The 27516-nt window shown below is 42.5% G+C and overlaps 1 protein-coding gene across 1 annotated transcript in view; it reads right to left on the bottom strand.

Moving 5' to 3' along the window:
* Positions 1–1084: 1084 nt before the first annotated feature.
* Positions 1085–27516, bottom strand: part of KPNB1 (karyopherin subunit beta 1) — a 35846-nt gene continuing 9414 nt past the window's right edge. The window contains exons 6-22 of the mRNA XM_008012949.3: positions 25198–25257; positions 23063–23152; positions 21983–22093; positions 21086–21187; positions 18037–18261; positions 16613–16804; positions 15719–15849; positions 13101–13248; positions 12702–12773; positions 11102–11246; positions 9389–9471; positions 8782–8889; positions 7674–7817; positions 7450–7555; positions 5722–5836; positions 5187–5348; positions 1085–3321 (exon numbers count right to left, since the gene is read on the bottom strand). Coding sequence (XP_008011140.1) covers position 3321; positions 5187–5348; positions 5722–5836; positions 7450–7555; positions 7674–7817; positions 8782–8889; positions 9389–9471; positions 11102–11246; positions 12702–12773; positions 13101–13248; positions 15719–15849; positions 16613–16804; positions 18037–18261; positions 21086–21187; positions 21983–22093; positions 23063–23152; positions 25198–25257 — 1995 coding nt within the window. The 3' untranslated portion in view covers positions 1085–3320. The remainder of the gene's footprint in view (positions 3322–5186; positions 5349–5721; positions 5837–7449; positions 7556–7673; positions 7818–8781; positions 8890–9388; positions 9472–11101; positions 11247–12701; positions 12774–13100; positions 13249–15718; positions 15850–16612; positions 16805–18036; positions 18262–21085; positions 21188–21982; positions 22094–23062; positions 23153–25197; positions 25258–27516) is intronic.

Here is a 27516-nt window from a genome sequence, read left to right as displayed (position 1 = left end):
TGCATACTTTTTCCTTACCTCATTTGTAGGACACTGTTTCATCTACATCACATTACACTATGTAGAATCCATTTCAAGATGTGTGTCCCTCCTTCCCCCCCCCCCCCCCCCCCCCACACACACACAAACACCTCTCACCACACATTCCGACTTCTTTCAAACCATTTCACCTCCATGGAGGTGACACCATTTGGGACAAAAAAAAAAAAAAAAAAAAAAAAAAAAAAAAAAAAAAAAAAGCAGCAAGATGTTGAAAATAAAAATAAAGCGGACTTTATTTAGAAGATAAAGGTGGTGGTTATCGGTTTTGGTTAATCTAGTTGGGCTCGAGTGTTTTACAGGTCTTAAATGCCATCACAAACTGGCATGCCAAGGGCATTCTGAATGCCAATTACAGATTGAAGTTGTTTCAAAAACAAAGATGCTATCAAAAGCTGATGGGAGTTTGGAAATTTCTTAAAGTCGGACTAACACACTTCTTAAATAGTAAGAGTAAATAGATTGCTTGGTTCTGAAAGTTAAAACACTACGCTGAGCAATTCCCCTTTCTCCACAAGTCCCTAAGGCAATATTACAGTTGCCTCTGACAGCAAGAAGTCCAACATTTCAACAGAGGGGGGTTGAGAAGAACTGAGAAAAATGAAAAGCAAAATTAATAAATGTAATTGATATAGGCAGCTGCCACTTGTGGTAAACCAAAGCCTAGTCTGATGCCCATTTTCTTCACATTTGCACTGACATCTTCCCAAGCAGACGGTAACTACATTCTTGAAGGAATGTGCCAAGACTAGGGTGGGGAAGGCCCAGACAGTGAGTGGACAGAATGCATTTTGCATCCAGTTGCATTAGGTGGTATAACTGATTTAAGGACAAATACCCAGACTATGGAAAATCCACTAGCAAAAGGTTAACTAAAAAGAGGATTAAATGCATAACCAGTGCAGAGTAACTGCAAGGCACCAAGACCACATCCAACCAGTCCATTTTCCTCCTCTCCACCACTGAATGGATCTGGGAGAAAGCATTAGTAACAGCACTCATCAACTGCTTCCCTGGAACAAAACATGACAAAACACACGGAAGGTTTTTTCATTATGGTTCTCGGTGTACTTTATTCTCCTGCTGTCTAGCTAAGCAGCCCACACAGGACAGAAATGGGTAGCACTGAGGAATGATCAGATTTTTTTTCTATCCCCAATATTTCTGCCCCCTCCCTAAGCCCTGACCCAAGCCTATCTAATAATCAGGAATGGTTAGTACATCATTCTGTTTCTCAAAGAACAACTGAAATGGAAACAAGGCATTAGAGGACCAGGCCTCTTCTTAATAGGGCTTAGGAGCTGGTATGAGCTCTTTATTCACAATGGAGCGTCTCTCCTTCAAATACCTGGATTTTTTTTTTTTTTTGTACACTGGTTCATAGATCGGCACTTGACTTTGAACCTGGCACCAAAAGGCACAATATCTGATACCCTGTACAAAAGCTATTAGAGATGCTGCCATATGGATGGGCAAAACTGAGCCAATCCCACTTATGAATGGAAGGCTTGGACATGGAAGGGAGGATATAAATGAGGAGTTGGAGAAAAACACAAGACCATACTTTTTGCTAGAGTGGAAATGAAAGTGGGAATGAGGGTCTTGTTTTTAGTCCTCTAAGGACCAGGAAGCAATTTTAAAACTTCCTTGGTTTTTCTGAAAGCAGCATATTCAAAATGCCAGCAAAAACTCCTAACAACTGCAAAACCAAAAGAGGATCAAAGCTCACCAACATCCCTTCTTATTGCTGAAAGACTCTAAAATTCAGGATGCCCTGTTCCCCTGTAAAAGGGAAAATAATTAAGTCTGATTTATGGTAATCATACATCACACTTCTAAAAAAATATTAAAGTGTGTGACCAGGGGACGTTTGACACCATTTTATTAACCTTCAACTTCAGTGGAAAAATATAACCTTTTTCAAGTGCCATTTTCATCACAAGCGTTCTAGTTAGTGTGTTTGTGTATTCACACACACACACTTTTTTTGTTTTGTTGGTTTTGAAGTGCAGCAAGAGACCAATACCGCATTGTAGTCAATCAAATAAAAGAACAGAAGGCCAAGCAGTTTCCAAATGGTTATTTTATCAGATTGTTTGAACATTTAATTTATCCTGTTTGCAATCCAAAATAGTTACCTGAAGTTTGCTGTTCTGTGTGTATGTGTGTGTTTACTTTTATTGTGTATTTATTTTTCTAAACTCTTTGGCACAATTTTCTGGGGGCGTTCAGACTGCCACAATACAAGTCAGGAGAGGGCGTTTTCTTTGTGCTGCCAATTCTGATCATTTAAATTTTGGTTTGAGTTGTGACTTTTTGTTTTTGAAACCTGCGTTATTTGTAACAATTGTACTTATATTTTTCTATATCCTCTAACGCCAGAGTTTTCTTTTTCTCCCCCCTCCCCCCCACTTCTACATTCACAGTTGAACCATATTATTAGGAAAGGCGCCTTGATGAAAAGATCAGGATAGGAGCTCTGACCATTCGTCAGTGTTTTCCCTAGAATAAAAAAAAAAAAAAAAAAAAAAAAACGAAAAAACGAAACAAAACCTAGAGCGTCTTTCCTGTTTTTTTTTGTTTTTGTTTTTTTTTACATCTCTTGTGCTGCATCAGTAGACAGAACTTCGGTTAGTTTTATGAAATGCAACATCTAACCCCTTGTTTTCTGGGAAAAAGAAACTGCAATGACTTGAAGTTGAGAATGTGGATACCGCCTCACTCACACACACTCATTCTCAGACTGTAAAAAATCCCTCACCCTCCTTCTAGCCGGCAAGCATAGAGTACCATGTGGCAAAGGTACAGCGAAGGTGGGCTTGAGACCCAGACTCCATCTTTCTCCTCAGTAGCAAAGGCCAGGCTGCCTTTTACAACAAAGCACCACAGCTGAACCCAGTCCCTCCTCCTCCCCCAAACCAGGCATTCCACTCGGCACCGGCCAAAAGACAGAAAAGCTACTTCTAGCCTCTCCTGGGAAGAGACAGCTTTCTTTCTTTCTTTTTTAATAAGTAACTCCATTGTTTTTCTCTTTTCCAAGATGGCCGATGTTATGGTTTTCTACGAAGTCAGTGCTTACTTAGCTCACTAACAGCGCTGCTGTTGGCGGCTGCGGCTGCTGCTGTGGCAGGATTTTCAATGTGGTGTGTTTTCAAGCCTCACTCACTCATCCTCTCATTCCCAAACATTCAGCATCCGTGCACACTCCTCACTTCCAGGTTTTTCAAAAGATTGGAGATTTCCAGTGGGGGTCCTCAGGTTATCATCCCAATGGTAACAGATCTGAAAACAGATGGAAAAAAAGGTCAATCTTTGAGATCGCATATACCCAACAGAGCCAATAATGCTGACTCCTACAATTACATGCTCCTAGGCCTGAATGGAATTTGTCAACTTTTCAAGGAATGACACTCTTCTTGTTCTATGTGCCATCCACCTGCTCTTATTAACACCTACATCAGAGGATTGGAGGGAAACTCAAAGAGCCAATTTTACTGAGATCTGTGGGGTAAGATAACTAATTAAGAGGGAAAGAAATTAAAACTATATTTCAGTCTGGGTGCAGTGGCTCAAGCCTATAATCTCAGCACTTTGGGAGGCCAAGGAGGGAGAACTGCTTGAGGCCAGGAGTTCAAAACCAGCCTGGGCAACTGGAGACCTTGTCTCTAAAAATTAAAAAAAAAAACTAGCCAGTCATGGAGGCTCTTGCCTGCAGTCCCAACCACTTGGGAGGCTGAGACAGGAGGACCAATTAAGCCCAGGAGCTGGAGGCTTCTATGAGGTATGATTGTACCACTGCACTCCAGCCTGGCTCACAGAGGAGACTCTGTCTCCAAACAAAATTGCATTTCAAAGTAGGAGCCAAGGCCTGGAGTGGTGGTGCACACCTGGGAGGCCGAGAAAGGTGGATCACCTGAGGTCAGGACGAGCCTGGCCAACATGGTGAAAACCTGTCTCTACTAAAAATACAAAAAAAAAAAGCCTATAACTCCAGCAATTTGGGAGGCTGAGGGGTGGATCACCTAAAGTCAGGAGTTCAAGACCAGCCTGGCCAACGTGATAAAACCCCATATTTACTAAAAATACAAAAACTGGGCCAGGCTTGGTGGCTCACGCCTGTAATCCCAGCACTTTGGGAGGCCAAGGCAGGTGGATCACGAGGTCAGGAGGTCAAGAACATCCTGGCCAAGATGGTGAAATCCCATTTCTACTAAAAATACAAAAAACTCAGCCGGGCGTGGTGGTGGTGGGGCACCTGTAATCCCAGCTACTCAGGAGGCTCAGGCAGAGAACTGCTTGAACCCAGGAGGCAGAGATTGCAATAAGCTGAGATCGCGTCACTGTACTCCAGCCCGGGCAACAGAGCGAGACTCTGTCTCAGAAAAAAAAAAAAAAAATTAGCTGGGTGTGGTGGCTTGCACTTATAGTCCCAGCTACTTGGGAGACTGAGGGAAGAGAATCACTTGAACCCAGGAGGGCAGAGGTTGTAGTGAGCTGAGATCACGCCCCTGCACTCTAGCCTGGGCGATAGAGTGAGACTGTCTCAAAAAAAAAAAAAAAGGAAAAAAGAAAAAAGAAAATTAGTCAGGTGTGGTGGCATGTGACTGTAATCCCAACTATTCAGGAGGCTGAGACAGGAGAATTGCTCAAACCCAGGAGGCGGTGGATACAGTGAACCAAGATTGTGCCACTGCACTCCAGCCTGGACGACAGTGAGACTCTGTCTCAAAAAGAAAAAACACACACACAAAAACAAAGTAGGAGCCAGACAACTTTGACTTTGGAAATCTTCTCTAGAGCTAGAAAACGTCTAAAAGCACTGCTGTAAAGAAAGAATAGAATGGAAAGGAATAGAAAACAGAAGAGAATTTAATTAGGGGGAAATGACATTACTGATGATTTTATTAGGACCCAAAATACTCTGGTAATTTCAGTGAATTCCAGTTATAAAAGTTCTGCTCTCCATCACTATGAGGAGTCAAACATTTGGCTCAAGGAAAAACTGAGGTTGCCTGACTCAGAAGCACCTACATGGGAAACAGTACAAACAAACAAATGCCAGAAGGTAGTGCTTGCCAGAATGGCCTGAAGAAAATATGCCTCCCTCCTCCAAGAAGTAGAAGAGGACAGTGGAGGCAAGATCTTACCAAGCTTGGTTCTTCAGTTTCCTCAGTTCTTTTGTTGCCCATGTAGCAAGGGTTTTTGCTTTGTTAGTCTTCGATCTCCGCCCTTCAGTTAACAATTCATGGATCATTGGCCTAGCTTCTACTAATTTCAGTACATCCTTCCCAAATGCTGTACATAAGTCCCTGTGCAAAACAAACACAGCTGAGAATGAGCTCCTGGCCCCATACCAATATCATGTTTTGAGCCTTCCAAACCAGTGCTATGGGTTTCTTAGCATAATTCAAAGATAAATAAAACCCTCAGTAGAGTTCACTAAACAGAGGCAATTTGTTGACCAACATCAGAGTTTATTGGGGTGTAATACAGAGACCTTGAGGGTCTGGAATAAACTATCATGTGAACACTCAAAACAGGACATGAAGGGTTCTACAAAGAAATCTCTATGCCAAAGAAGTGAATTGTTGCCATCTGCGATACTCTCAAAACTCCTTACTCCATGTTTCTCATTTTCCATGAGAAGTTCTATTCAGCTCTTAGAAGCACGGTATAACTTACCCTATTAGTCCAGCAGCACAAGCTACTACTCCATCTGTATGATCCTCATCTCCAGCAATGTGGTCAATGAAAGACAGAATAAATTCTACTCTGGGTTGTACCAGCATCACATCCGCTATAAAAGAGAGAGAAGGTATTGGTCAGGCGCGGTGGCTCACACCTGTAATCCCAGCACTCTGGGAGGCTGAGGCGTGTGGATCACGAGGTCAGGAGATCGAGACTATCCTGGCTAGCACGGTGAAACCGTGACTCTACTAAAAATACAAAAAAATTAGCTGGGCGTGGTGGTGGATGCCTGTAGTCCCAGCTAGTTGGGAGGCTGAGGCAGGAGAATGGCGTGAACCCGGGAGGCGAAGCTTGCAGTGAGCCGAGACTGCGCCACTACATTCCAGCCTGGGCGACAGAGCGAGACTCCATCTCAAAAAAAGAAAAAAAAAAAAAGAGACGGTCTGATGTACCTGTCCCTCATATGGCAGGACTACATCCTTTTTCAAAATTTCCAACTATTATACCCCTATCATACAAGGTCCAAGCTGGATAACTAAATGCATATAGTTATATCAAATTATTCTTCCTTTGACTAATGTGTCATTCCTCAAGTCGACAGAATAGACAAATATTCCTCTTCCTATAGGCAAATATAGAAGAAACAAATGTAACTTTTTCCTGAGCTAATGATACCAAAGGGGCGAAGTAAAAAAATTTCCCCAATAAGCAACAAGAACAAGTGACAGGAATTCTGACTCCCCAATCCTCTAATTTAGCTTGTGAGGATGGGAAGCGGGTAGGGGACCTGCCACTCATGGTTGATACAGAAACCACTTATGTTGGGTTTCTTCCCCCCAACACTTTTGCAGAATCCCATCCCTTGCAAAACTCAAGAAATATGAGAAAAAGAAGCAGAGGGCTGGGTGCAGTGGCTCACGCCTGTAATCCCATCACTTTGGGAGCCCAAGGTAGGAGACTACCTGAGCTCAGGGGTTCCAGAGCAACCTGCACAACATGGTGAAATCCCATCTGTACTAAAATACAAAAGAAAAAAAAAAAAATTAGCTGGGCATGGTGGTGCGTGCCTATAGTCCCACCTACTCAGGAGGCTGAGGCATAAGAATCGCTTGAACTCGGGAGGTGAAGATTGCAGTGAGCTGTGATCGCGCCACTGCACTCCAGCTTGGGTGATAGAGTAAGACCATCTCCAAAAAAATAAAAAGAATAAATAAAACAAATTAAAAAGGCTGGGCACAGTGGCTCAGGCCTGTAATCCCAGCCCTTTGGGAGACCGAGGCAGACAGATCACTTGAGGTCAGGAGTTCAAGACCAGCCTGACCAACAAGGTGAAAGCCTGCCTCTACTAAAAATGTAAAAATTAGCCGGGCATAGTGGCAAATGCCTATAGTTCCAGCTACTCAGGAGGCTGAGGCAGGAGAATTGCTTGAACCTGGGAGGTGGAGGCTGCAGTGAGCTGAGATTGCACCACTGTACTCCAGCCTGGGCAACAGAATGAGACTCCATCTCAAAAAAAAAGAAAAATAAAAGCAGCAGCACAGCAAAAACAATACTGTACAGTCTTCCCTAAGCCACTCTCTTCATTAGGGCACTGCTCTCCCTTCTTCCTGCCTTTAAGCAACAGGCACTAATTCACAAGCAAGCTACAGAATGATAGACACAGCCCATTTGGCTAAGTGCACACTGGCCAGTGGACGAAGGGAACTGGATTGTATACTCAACGGTGTACGTTCTCCTGATCCCCCTTCAATCCCTGGACGATTCCGGTATAGGCTTCCAAGCAGCTTTCCCTTAGCTCATTCAGATAATCCACCATGTCATAGTCTGACTGTAAGACACAAAGAACAGAACCTACATCATACTGAACACCTTTAGCTGCATGTTTGTCAACAGTCCCTCCAATTAGAGATAGACTTAAAGAACAGCCAAGATAGCTTTAAGCTTACCTTGTCCACCTGGGCTTGGGAGGCCTGCTGAAGAGTATTCAATACAACCTCTAAGTATTTCTTAAACTCTCCACCAATAGCAAGGGCAATATCACCAAACACTGACAGAATCTGCGGCTTCACAGACCTGTGGACGTTCTCATTCTGACAAGGAACAAAAGGAAAAGTCAATTAAGTCAAAACTTGTTTGGTCCAAAGATCCACAAAAATTTCATTTCCAACAAGCAACTACTGATTTTAAATATTTGGATGGTCCTTTATAGCTTACAAAACCTTTCCCATTTGCACCTCACATCAACTCTAAGAAGCCAGCCAGGTATTGGCATTCCCACTTTACACATGAGGAGACTGACTTAAGAGTCAAGTGACTTGTCCAAGAACACAGAAGTAAAGTAGCAAAGTTGGATATAGAGCTTAAAGACACGTATAATAATTAACAATGGCTACCTCTGGAGAGAGGTATGATATACAAATAGTCCCCTGCTCATGATGGTTTGATGATTTTTCTACTTTACAATGTGTTTATTGGGACCTAACTCCATCATAAGTCAAAGAACAACTGTATTTACTTTTCCTTTGCATTTTACTGTTTTGTTTTAAAAACCTCTAATAGAGCACACATTCCTTTAATTAACTTTACATTTTCTTTAGAATCATCCGTGAAATGAACAACTCCCCTGTTTATAAGCCCAAAGCCAATGTTCTAGAAACTCACAGCTCCCTGTCACTGATTTTTTTTTTTTTTTTTTGAGATGGAGTTTGGCTCTTCTTGCCCAGGCTGGAGTGCAATGGCGCAATCTTGGCTCACTGCAACCTCCACCTCCCAGGTACAAGCGATTCTCCTGCCTCAGCCTCCCGGGTAGCTGGGATTACAAGCCCCTGCCACCACGCCCGGCGAATTTTTTTTGTATTTATAATAGAGACGGGGTTTCACCATGTTGTCCAGGCTGGTCTCGAACTCCTGACCTCAGGTGACCCCACCTACCTCGGCCTCCCAAAGTGCTGGGATTACAGGCCGCTGTGCCCGGCCTGTCGATATTTAACTATCTTTCCAACTATTGATTTCTTCAAAGAAGACTGGTTAATTAGATTGTGTGTAGATACTCACCCCCAAATTTTCCAGAAGCAGCTGCATCACCTCATCACAGAAAGGTATGATGTTGGATTGCAGGGCACGGCATAAGTCTCCCACTAAGCCCACAGCTGCCAAACAAACCTGCCAAGAATCAAGGAAATAATCTTCTAACAGAAAAGGCTGCCTGCTGGGGCAAGACATTATTTTTAACTAGCTGCTAGGCTTTTATCACTTGAACCTAGAGTCAAAGGAGAAAACATCTTCCCTCTGCCGAGATTAATTTTTCAGCAACCAACATGGCAGGAAGGGAAAAAAGACTATCTGAGAGAGATCACTGATAAAGGTTTAAAAAAACAACAAAAAAAGCCTTGCTCTCCAGGGTGCTGATAGCTCAACTTTACAGCTGCTCCCGCATTAGTACTGTCTAGGCAAATAATTATCCACCTTTATCTGGTGCATCTAATATCCTGTTTTTCATGGACTACTTCCAGTTCAAATATTCAGGCAATGAATAAAGCAGCTTGCCTTTTAGGACAATGTATAAGGAAAAACTACTTAAGCTATAAGAACCTGTTTTGTCTGCACTACAGTGACTATCGGGTATAAATGGGAATATACTATTTTGAAAAGCACATCCTACCTGGTACTCAGCATAATTTTTTAATCCAATGCCCAGGAATGGTTTAAAGGCCTCCATGTACTTGAGGAATTCACCACCCAACACTGTAATGAAATAAACTATTAGCCAATGACAGCACCACGGGTTAACACAGAGGCAGGTAAAAATAACCCATAACCTACCTCTCCCAAAATGCACTCACTCCACTCAACAGGTTGGGTGGAATGTACGTTAGTTAGTTACTGATTCCATCATGAAGACATTAAAGGCTTGCATAAGCCAAATTTATTACTGTTGAAAGGGCCCTAATTCTTACACCACAGAGAAAATGCCCACTCTCCACAGAATAGGGCTTTACTCTGGCTAATACAACAAAGTGGTATGGCCCTCAAGGAATGTTGGGGTTAATTTTAAATGGTCTGAACCAGCAGTACTGACTCTTGTCCACCCTCTCATCTGATAACAGCATGTCCTTTCTGCAGGCCAGCTGCAAAACAGGGTCCTTAGGCAGTCCCATCAAGGGCTAAACAAGCCACAGTCAGGAAAAGCAGCACTGGGCTTCAGATCCAAATCAGCCACTCCAGGAGCCAAAATTAACTTCTTTGCCCTTTCAGAGGAGTGGTCACATGTTGACAGACCAGTTGGACATAGGCTATTTATGCCAAAAACAGGTCTGGTCCTCAGGAGAGTGGTCCTCAGGTAAACGGCCTTAGTAATGTACTTACAGGCCACACATGAAGAGGCATTCCAGATTCCTAAAGTGCTTTGTAATGGCCCTTCAAAGAGTCTTAAGTCAGATATGGCTTCCCCAAACCAATTTTGCAGTCAGACATGTAAAAATCAGAAAATCAGTTCCTAGAACTTGCTCAATGTTTCATTTCATCCCATACCAGGCACCATGATGTGTCAACCTTAGTCCAAAAGCATTACGAACCAAATCAGGTGATGGCAAGTACCAGGAAAGAAAACAGAAACTTTTGGCAGGGCACAGTGGCTCACGCCTATAATCCCAGCTACTCAGAAGGCTGAGACAGAAGAACTGCTTGAACCTGGGAGGTGGAGGCCGTGGTGAACCAAGATTGTGCCACTGTAATCCAGCCTGGGCAACAGAACGAGTCTCCAAAAAAAAAAAAAAAAAAAAAGAAAGAAAAAACCACCTCTACCAATCTTAGCTGCAAACTGGCTCTCCATTTAAATGGACTGACAAGGCAGTTATACAAATTTAAGTGGTGTGCACTTAAGTTCCATCTAACTTTGAAGTGACTCATGCCCCAGTAAAAGGACTATGCTTTCTGTAGTCAAAAATTCTTTAATGTCCTGGCAAGGAGGATTGCCTGGGCCCACAAGTTTGAGGCCAGCCTGAGCAATATAGTGAGACCCTACCTTCACACACACACAAAATTAAGCTGGGCCCAGTGGCTCACATCTATAATCCTACCACTTTGGGAGGCTGAGGCAGGAGGATCACTTAGGAGTTGAAGACCAGTCTGGGCAACATGGCGAAACTCCGCCTCTACCAAAAATATAAAAATTAGCCGGGCATGGTGGTGTGCACCTGTAGTCCCAGCTACTCGGGGAGCACTGAGGTGGAAGGATCACTTAAGCCCAGGATTTCAAGGCTGCAGTGTTCCAAGATTGTGCCACTGCACTCCAGTCTGGGTGACAATTATTTACGGCCACTGAAATGCCTACATTCCAAAGACATTCCCTGACCAGACAGTATTTCTCACTGACCTTCCACCAGTGTGCTAACTGCCATCAGGGCATCCTCTTGTACTCCCCCAGATCCAGCTGTGCTTTGGAACATCCTTAACAGGGAGGCCATAACCACATCAGAGATCTGCAAAGCATCTTGATGTTGCACTTTCCGAAGAACATTCTGTGAAATGAGTTAAGAGTTCAAGATCAGTTGACTCCAAATCTCCCATTCAGAACACTATACCTTTTCTTTTTAAAATCAATTAAGTCCCTTGATATTTTTTAATTTTGGGAATGCCAAATGTACTTTTTATACTCAAAAACATTGACAGTACCAGTCATCGGCAATGCATTTTAACATTTCTCCTGTTTCTCATTTCAGAACAAACGTGAGCTGATCCTCCATTGTGCAGAAGGTCATTTCCTCTGAATTGCGTGTCTTACTGTCTGACAAATCCCTGCTGGTAGCCTCCACAGTCCAGTCTTACTAGAATGATAGTTAAATTACTTCAGCTTTAGAGAAGGCCCTATCACCTTACTCTTACTCATAAAACAAACAAAGAGCAACCCTTCCTATATTCTACCCATTTACAGATGATCTAGAAATAATCTTGATACAATCAAACCAACCTGACTTCTCCCATCAAACATTCCTTCCTCACTCTTGTTTGTTTCAATTAATGTCACTGACGTTAGGTCAAACAGCAAATGTTTCAAAAGATGAAGGTACAAATTCAAGGCTTTATTTTTAGCCAAGTGAACTACAGCTGGGAACCAAATCTGACTGAGCAAGGCTTGAATAACCTAACAAAAAACCAAGAGTTTTTTGGTTTTCAAGATCAAAATACCAAAACCATTCAACCTGCCAACACAAATGAACTATACAGCTGAGAGGAACCATCACACATCAAGTAGTTTCCTTCTCTACACAGTGATGTTAGTTGAAACAAACAAGAGTGAGGACGGGAGGTTTGATGAGTGTATATTGAATTAGGAGAAGTTAAGTTGGTTTGATTTTACATCTAGACCATCTGTAAGTAAGTAGGATTTGAATCTTTCTAGACAGACAGGTAAGGCAGGTGGGAAATTCCTCTCCCAGTCAATCAATCAATCACAGATCAAAGCCTTCTGAGAACAGCTTCTGATCTGCATCATCTATACCATTTTTGAGTTCTGTGTGTACACGAACTTGTCATACTGAGATATTAATTATCTTCCCTGGAGCTACACCATGGAATACTATGCAGCCATAAAAAAGGATGAGTTTGTGTCCTTTGTAGGGACATGGATGCAGCTGGAAACCATCATTCTTAGCAAACTATCACAAGAACAGAAAACCAAACACCGCATGTTCTCACTCGTAGGTGGGAACTGAACAATGAGATCACTTGGACTCGGGAAGGGGAACATCACACACCGGGGCCTATCATGGGGAGGGGGGAGGGGGGAGGGATTGCATTGGGAGTTATACCTGATGTAAATGACGAGTTGATGGGTGCAGCACACCAACATGGCACAAGTATACATATGTAGCAAACCTGCACGTTGTGCACATGTACCCTACAACTTGAAGTTTAATAATAATAAATAAATTAAAAAAAAAAAAAAAAAAAGAAGTGATAAGGCACCATCATACCTGAAGAGTTGCACAGAGTAAAGACTGAAGGTCATTGAACTGGATTCTATCGGATGTGCTCTGGATATGTGACTACAAAGAAAATAAGAAAACATACTTCACATAAAAACCTTCCACTTTTCCTGGGACCACTTAATAATCTTCCCTAATACTAACATAGGCAAGTAAACAACAACAACAACAACAAAACCCATAATACATATAGTGGAACATATATATGAGTAAACCGTGACAAGCAATGCTAATGTTAAAGTACAATGTTTTTTTGTATAAGCTTTATATCTTTCTGAGAAAATATATACTTAAACACTAAAAAGACAGAACAGTCTGGAAAATAGACCTAGCCGTCAAAGTACTGCCCCATTCCCACCCATAGTCAGGGGTGCTCTTAGATCTCACCTCCATCTGAAGCACCTGTTGTAGTCGTTCCATGATGACCAAAGTCGTTTTCTGGACAGCAGGATAACAATCCTTGGCACTGTTTTTTACAATTTCCATCAGAGATTCATATGCAGAACTCCGCAGGTTGTTCTGGTGTCCATCAGGTCTGTAAAGAACACAGCAAAAATCTTAAAGTCTCAACTGAAAAGGACAGGGAAGGACATAGACAACGTCTTGCCAAAAATAAGAACTCAGGAACTGGTATGACTGCGGACCTGGTTTGAGTCTGGAAACACAATAGCCAAGAACCAAATCGTCAAGTCCTTTGAGCCAATGGCTATGTTCATTATGGTCTCCAGACAGTTAAAATTTAGAATGGCCCTTTTAGGAAATGGGCTAAAATTATAGAGGAAAAAATGGTTTGAAATGGTAAAGAATCATGTGAACAATTTAACAGGTTGTCTGAAGAGCTATAAAGAAAATATCCCAATTTTCTTGCCTAGATATGGTGGCTCATGCCTGTAATCCCAGCAATTTAGGAGGCTGAGGCGGGCAGATCACTTGAGGTCAGTTTGAAACCAGCCTGGTCAACATGGTAAAACCCCATCTCTACTGAAAATATAAAAATTAGCCAGGCGTAGGGGCGCATGCCTGTAATCCCAGCTACTCAGGAAGCTGAGGCACAAGAATTCCTTGAACCTGGGAGGTGGCGGTTGCAGTGAGCCGAGACTGCACTCCAGGGCAACAAGAGCGAAACTCTGTCTCAAAAACAAAAACAAACAAACAAAAAAAAGAAAACACCCCAATTTTCTTCACTCCTTTAAAAAAGATGTCTTCATATACAATCTCAAAGAGGCATGGAGATGATGGGCACAGTGGCTCAGGCCTCTAATCCCAGCACTTTGGGAGGCCAAGGTGGGCAGACCACCTGAGGTGTCAGGAATTTGTGACTAGCCTGGCCAACATGCAAAACCCCATCTCTACTATAAATACAAAAATTAGCCAGGCATGTTGGTGAGCACCTTTAGTACCAGCTACTCGGGAGGCCAAAGTACAAGAAACACTTGAACCCGGGAGGCTGCAGTGAGCCATGACTGCACAATTGCACTTCAGCCTGGGTGACAAGAGCGAAACTCTGTCTCAAAAAAAGGGAAGATTTTTGTGCTCAGCTCAGGTTTACTTTGCTTATGACTTTAGGTATAGCTCACACAAAACATGAACTGTTAAAGGTTGTCTCCAACTTAAAACACCTTTAAACAACATTTCAAAAGCTTTTTTCTAAGTCAACTGCATTTACCCCAAGTTCTTCATCCTACATAAAAATATGGTAGTTGGCCGGGCATGGTGGCTCATGCCTGTAATCCCAGCACTTTGGGGGGCCAAGGCAGGTGGATCACGAGGTCAGGAGATCGAGACCATCCTGGCCAACATGATGAAACCCCATCTCTAATAAAAACACTAAAATTAGCTGGGCATGGTGGCTTGTGCCTGTAGTCCCAGCTACTCAGGAGACTGAGGCAGAAGAATCACTTGAGGAGGTTGCAGTGAGCCGAGACTGCACCACTGCACTCCAGCCTGGGCAACAGAGCAACACTCCGTCTCAAATAATAATAATAAAAAATAAAAATAAAATAAAAATGCTAGTTATTGATTTGGTGTGGCAATCAAATTCATAATGAATACTATCATTTCTCTTGTAACCAAATACTCCTATTAACTGTCAATGCTGCAAAATGAAGGAACCTCTCTAGATCAATTACTGTCTACAAAGAAACTAGAGAAATTACACTATATTCAGATTTAAGCTATAAACTGAACAATTTTAAGGTAGGTGGAATTTGCATCTCTTTCTCTATCTTTAAACAAACCAGTCAACCAATCATGGGATTCTTTTTTTTTTTTTTTTTTTTGAGATGGAGTTTCACTCTTGTTGCCCAGGCTGGAGTGCAGTGGCGCAATCTCAGCTCACTGCAACCTCCGCCTCCCAAGTTCAAGCAATTCTCCTGCCTCAGCCTCCTGAGTAGCTGGGACTACAGGCATGCGCCACCACACCCGGTTAATTTTTTGTATTTTTAGTAGAGACGGGGTTTCACCATGTTGGCCAGACTGCTTTCGAACTCCTGACCTCAGGTGATCCAGTTGCCTCAGCCTCCCAAAGTGTTGGGATTATAGGCGTGAGCCACCGCGCCCAGTGGGATTCTTTTTTTTTTTGAGATCGAGTCTCGCTATTGCCCAGGATGGAGTGCAGTGGCGCAATCTCGGCTCACTGCAAGCTCCGCCTCCCGGGTTCACGCCATTCTCCTGCCTCAGCCTCCTGAGTAGCTGGGACTATAGGCGCCCGCCACCACGCCTGGCTAATTTTTTGTATTTTTAGTAGAGACAGGGTTTTACCTTGTTAGCCAGGATGGTCTTGATCTCCTGACCTCGTGATTTGCCGGCCTCGGCCTCCCAAAGTGCTGGGATTACAGGCATGAGCCACTGCGCCAGGCCTCTGGCGGGACTCTTAATTCCTCTAGAGAAGGTAGAGTCTTGTCCTGTCTCACTATGCTTCTATGATTAAGCTAGATATCCTCCACACAGAAGGCAACAGAACTTGGATGCAAAGACGTCACTCATTTCTGTGAAATATCAGTTACCTGTCTGTAGTCTCCAGGAGCTTCTGAACTATGAGTTCAAATGAAGAAGACAAGCAATAAGTAGCTGGTTCTTCCTGATCATCAGCAACATCTGCAGCTTCATAAGCAGCTTCAGCCAGACTGGAGAAAGCCTGAAAAGCAGATGGGTTCAGTGTTAATCCTGAAAGAACCCCACACCTTAGGACCGTCTCATTTTTCATTAAGATACTTTGGGCTGTGTCAGTGAACTTCCAACTTTTTCTGCCAAGGTAATCTCTAAGATGGCATTTTACAGGTGTCTTTTAAATTAACTATTTATTTATTTGATTTGTACTTTCTGTTCATCCTGTCTGATAATCTGACAACTCTCTAAGCAGCAGAGTACTTTCACCAACACCTGCCATTTCTTCTGTTTCCGATCACAGAAATCCTGTCCATTTCATTTCTCCTGTTTCCTTTCACAGACTTTTAGCCCCATTCCTTATATTCCTTATTTGAACTTCCTCCCCTTAACCAATTACATTAGCCTATACTGACTCAGCATTTAGGCTGCCTACCTTCCTTTCCTCTTGCCCTCTTCTCAGCAATGATACTTCTTGTAGCCAACAACTCTCTACCTTAATCAAAACTTCTTGTCCCCAAGCAATTCAAGAAAGCAACCCAAGTCCAGAAAATTTCCCCACTGGGTTACCATGACTGTTCTAAGTGGTTCAGGAACCAGTAACCGTGAGTCAACTGTTCCCACTGGCTCTTGCAGTTGGAATCTCCCCCACATTTTAATTGAATAAATTAGGAAGAAAATGTTATTCAGAAAAAGGCTTCCAGTGAGGCAGATCCATTTCTCTCCCACACCTTCTACTTTCTTGCCAATGGCAAAGGCAAGCTCCTTTTCTCACCCGGAAGAAAACCCCTTACCCAGCACACATTTGAAGCCACTCTGGGTTCAGCACTGAGGCCCTCAATCAGACACTGCAGCAGGGGAGCCAAGTAGACATCATTGATGGCAGCTTCAGGAAGCAGCTCACAAATTCTGCCTACAGTCCATGCAGCTGTATCTCGAACAACTACACTGGGGTCTTTCATTAATTCTATTAAGGTGGGCATAGCCTGAAAATATAACAGTTATTAGCAAAGCAAAACAAAGATTAAAATTCATGTTAACTACTACTTCAGAAAAAGAAATACTAATGGATGGCTTAACTCAAAGTCACCAAGATACTTTTGTAATTTTACAGGACATGGTATGAAACATCTTTCAAAATATTTGAAAATATCTTTCAAAACTCCAGTTTAGAGTTTTATATTAAAAATTTGGTATAAATGCTTTCAGTAGTCTGCAATAAATTACTCAGATAGAGGCCGGGCATGATGGCTCATGCCTATAATCCCAGCACTCTGGGAGGCTGAGGCAGGCAGATCACTTGCGGTCAGGAGTTCAAGACCAGCCTGGTCAACATGATGAAATCTGGTCTCTCTACTAAAAATACAAAAATTAGCTGGGCATGGTGGCACACAGTCCCAACTACTCAGGGGGCTAAGGCTCGAGAATTGCTTGAGCTGGGGAGCTGGAGGTTGCAGTGAGCCTCGACTGTACTACTGTGCTTCAGCACTCCAGCACAGGTAACAGAGTAAGACTCCAGCCCCCCGCCTCCCCACCTCAAAAAAAAAAAATTACTCAGATACTCAGAATTCCCAGGATGCAGCTATGATGGCATCTGGCTATATCCAGAAAGACTGAATTCTTTAAGCACTAAACTCAAGTATAACAAACTCCTTTTCTCTTTTCTGAGATGGAGTTTCACTCTTGTTGCCCAGGCTGGAGTACAATGGCACAATTTTTAATAAAAAAACAAGCACAACATTTCCACAAGAACATTTTCATTATATAAAGGCCATTTTGTCCAAAGAATAGAATAATAATGCCATTATTAAAAATTATGGGGAATCAGTGCTAGGTGCAAAAAAAAAATTATCGAGAAATGTTTACAACATAGTATTAAATGAAGAAACAAGTTATAAAACAATCTGCACAGAAAGCGCCTGTAGCACACACATATACACAGGAAAAAGCTTCAAGGATAAATACAGAGTTAAGAGCGGTTATTTCTGAGCAATGAAATTAAAGGTGACTTCTCATTTGGCTTTTTTCAAAAGTCTCTGGATCATGCTGACTAATTAGAAACCTAAGAAATATATTTTACTCTCATTAAAAGTAAATAGGTATCTAGAAATAATCTTTGTAGATGACAATTTACAGTTTTGTTTTGAAAAATAAAGATATGCTTTAAGTTTAAACAATAAATATTCTACTTTCTACTCCAAAAATCCCTCAGCTTCACCTGTATAACTAGTGGTTTGAGCTGACTGGGCTCTGGTCCTTCCAAGATACAACCAAAAGCCATCACTGCTGCATCCCGGTACCGCCAATCTGGGTTCTTGATGTGTTCTTTAATGAACGGGAGGACATGTGGGACAATGTCATCTTCACAGCAGGTGGCCAGAAGCATGAGGCACACCCCTGCTGCTTTGCAGGGGTTCCAGTCATCGTCATCATCATTTTCGTCCTGGTGAAAGAATATGGCACTAGTTAAGATTTTGTCCAAAGAATCATTTTAACTCTAAAGGTCCTCTGACTACTTGAATGTCTTTAGAACTTACACTTCAGGGAAATAAAATATAAGACCTTTATATTTTATCTCTTCCACAAACATTCATCACAGCATAGTCTTTGTTAAACAAGATTCAGAAGGAAGAAGATTCCATTTAGTACTAAACAACAAGAATGAAAAAACTTCAACTACATCCAAAAAGAATGAATCCCAAACATTTAGAACAAAATGCAGAACTAGAGTGTATGCTGTATGATTCCAGTTATATAAAGTACAAAATTGGCCAGGTGCGGTGGCTCACGCCTGTAATCCCAGTACTTTGGGAAGCTAAGACAGGTGGATCACCTGAGGTCAGGAGTTTGAGACCAGCCTGGTCAAGGTGGTGAAACCCCGTCTCTACTAAAAATACCAAACTTAGCCAGGTGTGGTGGCACGTGCCTGTAGTCCCAGCTACTCAGGAAGCCAAGGCAGGAAAATTGCTTAAACCTGGAAGGCGGAGGTTGCAGTGAGCCGAGATTGCGCCACTGCACTCCAGCCTGTGTAACAAGAGTGAGACTGTCTCAGAAAAAATAAATAAATAAATAAAAACAATAAATAACGTCCAAAATCAACAAAAATTAACCTATGGAATAACAGACCAGGAAAGTGAGGGAGTTTCATGACTGGAAAGAAGACATGATTCAATCAAAAGTTCAAAAAAGAGGCAAGACTCAGTGGCTCATGCCTGTAATCCCAGCACTTTAGGAGGCCAAGGCAGGCAGATCACTTGAGGTCAGGACTTCGAGACCAGCCTGGTCAACATGGTGAAACCTGGTCTCTACTAAAAATACAAAGATTAGCTGGGTATAGTGGCACATGCCTGTTAATCCCAGCTACTCGGGAGGCTAAGGCAAGATAATCACATGAAACTGGGAGATGAAGGTTGTAGTGAGCCAAGACTGCCCCACCACACTCCAGCCTGGATGACAGAGTGAGACTCTGTACCCCCCATCCCCCTAAAAAGACAAAAAACAAAAACACAAAAGTTCAAAAAAGAAGATTCCACTAATATCTCCTCTTAAGTTAAAATCCAAGGTATAGCTTCCTAATTGTGGCCATTCACACCACATAGTAACTTAAGGCAGGTTGCCTATGCAGTTTCAGAAAATCACACAAAGAATAATTTGTTCTCAAAGAGGAAAAGCACAGTAAAAATATAAGAAAGTAGGCCAAGTGTGGTGGCTCACGCCTGTAATCCCAGCACTTTGGGAGGCCAAGGTGGGCGGATCACAAGGTCAAGAGATTGAGATCATCCTGGTCAACGTGGTGAAACCCCATCTCTACTAAAAATACAAAAATTAGCTGGGCGTAGTGGTGCATGCCTGTAGTCCCAGCTACTCAGGAGGCTGAGGCAGGAGAATCGCTTGAACCCAGGAAGCAGAGGTTGCAGTGAGCCGAGGTCGCACCACTGCACTCCAGCCTGGCGACAGAGTGAGACTCCGTCTAAGAAATAAACAAACAAATAAATATAAAATATATACATACACACACACACACACAAAGACAAGACACAAAGTCGAAAGATAAAAATAGCAATGATAGGCGAGGCGCAGTGGCTCATGCCTGTAATCCCAGCACTTTGGGAGGCTGAGGCGGGCAGATCACCTGAGGTCAGGAGTTCGAGACCAGCCTGGCCAACATGGCAAAACCCCACTTCTACTGAAAATACAAAAATTAGCTGGTTGTGATGGTGCACACCTGTATTTCCAGCTACTTGGGAGGCTGAGGTGGAACACTGCTTGAACCCGGGAGGCAGAGGGTGCAGTGAGCCGAGATCATGCCATTGCACTCCAGCCTGGGCGACAGAGTATGACTCCGTCTCAAAACAAAAGAAAAGAAAACAAAAACAAAAAACCTGAAAGGAGAAGTTAAAATGTAAGGGAACATCCAGTTCATTTTAATCCAAACACATCCCTACTTAGCTTTTGAAACTACTATATTGAGAATCATACACATCCCTAAAAACAATTACATTCCTGTGTACAAAGAAATGATGCAGTGCTCAGTTACCAGCATTGTTTCCTCAGAGTACTAGCAGCTCTTTGGTAATAACTTCACATGCACCAAAAGAACCTTCCCAAACACCATATCAAGAAACACTGTGTTGCATAAAGTCGGGAGAACAAAAGCAACCAGGACACGGTCCTCATAAAAGAACTTCTATATTTACTCATTAGACCCCAATCTTTATGAAGTCTTGTCACTTCACTTTCAGCCTGAATCTTAATAATTCAAGTTAATCATCTTAAAGGATTAGTAGAAGGGTTTCTTTCTTGGGTTGGGGTCCTTCATTAGGATCTGAATAACTCATATCCAACTTCCTTAGCATTTTAAAAGCATATACCCTGTGAACTCACAAAAGTATCCTAGACATTAGAACAGATAGGCAAGTGGCCTAAAACCAGCATATCTTTGCTCCCAACCTTGCTTCACTGAAGCGTTGATAGAGCACCTCTTTTCTACGAGTTTGGACAATGGAGCACTCAGGAAATCAGAGCAGCATGTGGCTCACTCCTGAGCAAGATGCATCTGAGATGTTAAGACCTAGTTCTCCTTCACAAAGAAGTCAGAGCCTAGGCGATCTTCTAGATCCAGCTTAGCTCTTCCTGAGCCATCAACAACAGAATATCAAATAGTTGATGGGTTGTCAAGTTCCTTCCATGGAAACTGTTCCACAGAAAACAGTTTACTCTTAGAAAGGTTTCACAGCTTACCTACCTATATTTGGAAGGTAACTCACCTGTTTAGTTAGTGTCTGTGTGAGGATTGGAACCAGATACTGTAGTGCTCCCTTGGCATAAAACTTGCTGGTGTGCTCAGGGGGCCGTCCTTGTTCTGCTGCCTGAGGAGAAACAAAGCAAATTCTAGACAAAAACAACCAAGCTCTGTATACTAAAGGCATACAATGAGAGCTGACCAGAGATCTCTTAACAGAAACAGAAACATACAGGGACAAGTTGTAACATACAATGTGATCTTGGAAGGTGCTCATTTTTTGGTCTACTTCAGTGAGAATCTTTTAGGCCCTTTTAAGCCATATATTACAGGTCCAAGGCAACATTAAGTATAACTTTTTTTCATAAGTTCAATTCGTATTGACAACCTGATATTTAAGTGTTCCTTGGATCAACACACACACCCAGTTTGCCTAAAGATGCCAAAAAAAAAAATTTTTTTTTTGTCCTGAAATTAAGTAAAGACAAAGCTGGAAACAAAACTCTGAATTCAAAGATTCCAAATACAGAACTCCCCCTTCTCCCCCATATCTGACTCTTTCACCAGAGTTAGTAAAGTATCAATTATACATCCCAGGCTTGCATTAGGACTTCCAAAAGGAAGTAATTCAGCATCAGGTATCACCTTGGTAAACTGCAACAGCCTGCTGCCCCCTTGTGTTCACAGTGATAATACCACTATTTATGCTCAATCATGCCTGACTGCTTGGCAAAAACTGAGAGCCCTCATAAATTATCTGCCTTCTTCATGAAGGGCTCTGGCTAGCAGAAAAGTCAAAATCTCTGCCAATGGAGACACCCTCGAAATCCAGACAGAATAAAGTTCTCCTAGAAGGGGAATGTCATCCACAAATGAGATATGTTCCAAAGTCTATTCAGAATAATAGTTCTCCCCAGCTCACCTCTGAAGCCTCAATGGCCAAATCCATTTCCTCATCACAGACATTGGACCAGAATTCTATCCCTTGTAGAGCCACCTCATCAATGTCACTTTTCATTGCTTCAATTGTGATCTTAAGAAGAAAAACACCCCAGGCCCCAAATAAGTACTGATTCAAGTGAGTCCCTGCCCCAACCCGGCTTTAACCACAGACATGCAAATTTCAGAAATGTAACTTATAAAAAGCAAGCTAGGCTTGAAAGAAAAGATAGAAAAAGGAAGATTTTCTTTCTTTCTTTTGGAGATGGGGTCTCACTCTGTCACCCGGGCTGGAGCAGTAGCACAGTCTCAGCTCACTGCAACCTCCACCTCCCACACTCAAGCAAACCTCCTACCCCAGCCTCCTGAGTAGGTGGGACCACAGGTGCATGCCACCTCACCCGGCTTATTTTTATATTTTTGTAGAGGCAGGGTTTCACCATGTTGCCCAGGCTGGTCTCAAACTCCTGGACTCAAGTGATCCCTCAGTCTCAGCCTCCCAAAGTACTGGGATTACAGGCGTGAGTCACCAACCCAGCCTCAGATTTTCAAAATGCAGGTTTTTTCTTTTTTGTTTTTGAGACAGAGTCTCACTTTGTGGCCCAAGTTGGAGTGCAATGGCACGATCTTGGCTCACTGCAACCTCTGCCTCCTGGGTTGAAGCGATTCTCCAGCCTCAGCCTCCCAACTAGCTGGGATTACAGGCGCATGCCACCACGTTCAGCTAATTTTTGTATTTTCAGTAGAGACAGGGTTTCACCATGTTGGCCAGGCTGGTCTCGAACTCCTGACCTCAGGTGATATGCCCACCTCAGTGTCCCAAAGTGCTGGGATTACAGGCGTTAGCCACCGGGCCTGGCCTCAAAATGAAGGTCTTTTACCCACACAAAGTAGCACCAGTTTTCTTGGCACACCACTGATAAGCTTAAACCTAACAGTCTCAAGGAATTTCCTTGATTCCATAATATTAAGTAAAATATTACAGAATTGGCAAAATAGCAACTAAGGATGATGGGCTCTGTAATTAGCTACAAGCTCAAATCATATAAATAGAAATACTTACTGCAAAAAGAGCAGGACCCATATATGTCTCCATGTACTGATAATATAAGGACATTATCTTCACCAGATTCTGTAAAGCAGCCACTCGTACCTTTTATTAAGAGCAGATCAGACAGTTTACTAAAATAACAATGCAATCTGACAAAGTTAGAGTCACTCAAATGGGCCAATAATCCTAAGGATTAATTGAGGTAAATATGGGATATGCTATCATTTCCCTAAAATTCGTTCTCTCCCTTCAATTCCCTCATTATCCGTTCCTATTTATTTTCCCTCAGTCCCCTCTGCCTTTTTTTTTTTTTTTTTTTTTGCATTAAAGGTGCATGTGGAACCCATGGTAGGGCTAAATTCACTAATACTATATTCTTTCTTTTTTGGGGAGGGGACAGAGTTTCACTCTTGTTGCCCAGGCTGGAGTGCAGTGGCGTGATCTTGGCTCACTGCAAACTCTGCCTCCCAGATTCAAGCAATTCTCATGCCTCAGCCTCCCAAGTAGCTGGGACTACAGGTGCCCGCCACCATGCCTGGCTAACTTTTTGTATTTTTAGTAGAGACAGGGTTTTACTATGTTGACCAGGCTCATCTTGAACTCCTGGAGCTCAGGCAATCCACTCACCTCAGTCACCTAAAGTGCTAGGATTAAAGGTGTGAGCCACTGCGCCCGGCCATTTCTCTTTTTTTTTTTTGAGACAGTCTTCTTGCTCTGTCACCCTGGTGCAAGTATAGTAGCCATGATCATGGCTCACTGCAGCCTCAACCACCAGGCTCAAGCAATCCTCCCACTTCAGCCTCCCACGTAGCTTGGACTACAGGCTTACCCCATCACGCACAGCTAATTTTTGTGGACATGGAGTTTCGCCATGTTACCCAGACTGGTCTCCAACTCCTGGGCTCAAGTGATCCTCTGGCCTCAGCCTCCCAGTGTGCTGGGATTACAGGCATGAGCCACAACACCCAGTCACCCAGTCTTTTTTTTTTTTCCGAGATGGACTCTCCCAGGCTGGAGTGCAGTGGTGTGATCTCAGCTCACTGCAACCTCCACCTCCCAGGTTCAAGCGATTCTCCTGCCTCAGCCTCCTGAGTAGCTGAGATTACAGACATGCGCCTGTGAAGTGTTGAGATTACAGGCGTAAGTCACTGCGCCTGGCCTCAGTCCTCTTTTTTTTTTTTGTATTAAAGGTGCGTGTGGAACCCATGGTAGGGCTAAATTCACTAATACTATTCAGACTGAAGATGTTACTTCTACCTTCTTGAAGGGTCGGGTTTCAGGTATAGCAATAGCAAAGCTGTTTTAATGGCTAGAGTGGAAAACAATCACTTGAATAAGTGATTGTTGGCAATAAAGTAGCAAATCACTAGGCAATAAAGTAGCAAAGCCAATCAAAAACTTTTTCTCCCTTAACTGTTTGTGTATTACATATATTTTTAGTAGAAACGGCTTGAATAACCTAAGGCAATGAGGTAGCAAAGCTGATCAAAAATGTCTTCTCCCTTAACTTTATTTGTGTATATTTTTTAGTAGAGATGGTGTCACTATGTTGCCCAGCTTGTTCTCCAACTTCTGACCTCAGTGATCCTCCTGCTTTGGCCTCCCAAATTGCTGGGATTATAGTGTGAGCCACCACACTGGCCCCTTAAACCTTTTTTAAGAGGATGGCAACCTCCATTACAATTCTTCCCTCTTCTCCAATGTTTTTATTAATATTAATTATCATGATTACTTTTTGAGATGGAGTCTCACTCTGTTTGCAGTGGCATGATCTCAGCTCACTGCAACCTCCGCCTCCCAGGTTCAAGCAATTCTTGTACCTCAGCCTCCCCAGCAGCTGGGACTACAGGCACGTGCCACCACAGCCAGCTAATTTTTTTGTATTTTTAGTAGAGACAGGGTTTCACCATGTTGGCCAGACTGGTATGAAACTCCTAACCTCAGATAATCTGCTTGCCATGGCCTCCCAAAGTGCTGGGATTACAAGTGTGAGCCACCATGCCCAGCCAGAATATTAATTATTAGTAACAATCAAACCTTATTGCTGAAGTCAACTGATTCCCAATATTTCAAACTTATATTAGATTTGACATTTCCTAGGAAAGATGTGAGACAGATTTTTCACATAACCTTACCCTTACACTTACCCTCGTATCTGGACACTGTGTGGCTTCACAGACCACCTGCATAATAAAGTGCCTTTCAGACTGTAGGAAGAATAAAAATAAAGAGAATTAGGAGAGCATAACCTGTACATAGGAAGATTTCCAGACTCCCTCTACAAGGAAGACCGCTCGCTCCCTCAGGGCCCCACACAGCCCTGCCTGGTACAATCAAGCTACTCTCCCTTGAGATGGTACCACACTATAAAGGCTATAAAGAGTTTACCTTTGGTGTCTGCTATGTGACTTGCCCTCCAATGAGGTCCCTAATCTTTTAATCTCCAAGATGACCTTCACTAACAAAGACTTCAGGGAGGAAACAGAAAAATGTAGGTCACAAGGTTTAAATAAAAATGGTTGGTTAAAAGATAAAAATCTACATGTAGGAAAATCAATTTCCTTATAGTTAAAATATAAGAGAATTCAAAACATCTGCTTTATTTCAGAGACCAAATTTGTTTTCGGAGAGGTAGCAAATTCACATCAAATGTGGCGAGAAAAGGGAGAATAGAGTAATGAACTTTATGTGCTACCCTCCTAAATCTTCCAAAATCTATTAAGGAAAAATCCAGTTCTTTAATCAATTAGAATTGCCATTTGCTCTGGGGTTTCAGACCTTTCCAAAGTCAAGACATGGTAAAAAGCCAGCTAAAGTGTCAACAAACATATATAGAGAAATACTTTCAGACCATGACCCTGGCAATTTTACTTGTAGGTATTTACCCGAAAGGACCGAAAGCAGAGTCTCAAAGACACACATGCATACCCATGTTCATAGCAGCATTACCCACAATAGCCAAAAGGTGGAAGCAAGCCAAATGGCCATGGATGGACGACTAGATAAACAAAATGTGGCATATACATACAATGGAATATTAATCACCCTTGAAAAGCAAATTTTGACAAATGCTACCCCTTAGATGAATCTCGAGGACATCATATTAAGTAAAACAAACCAGTTGCAAAAAGACAAATATTATATTATTCCACTTACATAAGGTATTTTGTTAGAGTAGTAAAATACATAGAAACTGAAAGTAAAATGATGGTTACCAGTGGCTGAGAAAAGGGGAAATGAGGAGTTGTTGTTCAGTATGTACAGTTTCAGTTTTGCAAGATGAAAAAGTTGTGGAGACTGTTTCCACAGCAATGTGAATCTACTTAACTGTACGTTTAAAAATGATTTAAGATGGTAAGTTTTATGTTATTCATTGCATTTTCAGCCAAAAGTTTATATACATATTATATATACACACAAAACGTTTACATATATATTATACACATACATATACATGTGTATATATACATATATCCATACACACACACACACACACACACACATATATGTATTTTTTTTGGAGACAGAGTCTTGCTCTGTTGCCCAGGCTGAAGTACAGTGGTGCAATCTTGAGCCTTGAACTCCCAGGCTCAAGTGATCCTCCCACCTCAGCTTCCCAAGTAGCTGGGATTATAGGCATGTGCCAGAACACCTGGCTATATCCTGTTTCTTAAAAACACCTTCCTAAGGTGGTATGAAACAGACCAATTGCCATAATTTTTATTTGTTTCATTTTCCATTCTTTTTCTTTCCATTATAAGCCCTGTAAACACAAGAGCTTACAAAGCTGGTTAAAAACTCAGTTGTTCCTCTCCACAGAAATCTTTATTTTTTTAGAGATAGGGTCTTGTTACATCGCCCAGGCTAGTCTCAAACTCCTCGCTTCAAGTGATCCTCTTGCCTTGATGGCCCAAAGTGTTGGGATTACTGGATGTGAGCCCCAGCACCCAGCCTCCCCAAAATCTTTAGTACAAGGCAAAAGATTTAAAAGATTTACACAACCTTAAAAGAAACCAAAGTAAACCAAAGTATATAGTACATACCATAATTTCTTTCTTTCTTTTTTTTTTTTTTTGAGACAGTCTTGCTCTGTTGCTCAGGCTGGAATACAGTGGTGCAATCTCAGCTCACTGCAACCTCTGCCTCCCAGATTCAAGTGATTCTCCTGCCTCGGTCTCCTGAGTAGCTGGGATTACAGGCGCACGCCACCACGCCCAGCTAATTTTTTTGTATTTTTAGTAGAGATGGGGTTTCACCATGTTGGTCAGGCTGGTCTCGAACTCCTGATGATCCACCCTTCCCCCCACAACCGGCCTCCCAGAGTGCTGGGATTACAGGCTTGAGCTACCGTGCTCAGCCTATTTCTTTCTTTTTTTTTTAAGAGACTATATCTGACTTTGTTGCCCAGGCTGGCCTTGAACAACTGGCCTCAAGCAATCTTCCCGCCTCAACCTCTGAAGTAGCTG

This window comes from Chlorocebus sabaeus, chromosome 16 (assembly GCF_047675955.1).
Source record: "Chlorocebus sabaeus isolate Y175 chromosome 16, mChlSab1.0.hap1, whole genome shotgun sequence".
Taxonomy (NCBI): domain Eukaryota; kingdom Metazoa; phylum Chordata; class Mammalia; order Primates; family Cercopithecidae; genus Chlorocebus; species Chlorocebus sabaeus.
Note: the sequence above shows the minus strand (reverse complement) of the source record. Positions and strands in the feature narration are given on the sequence as shown.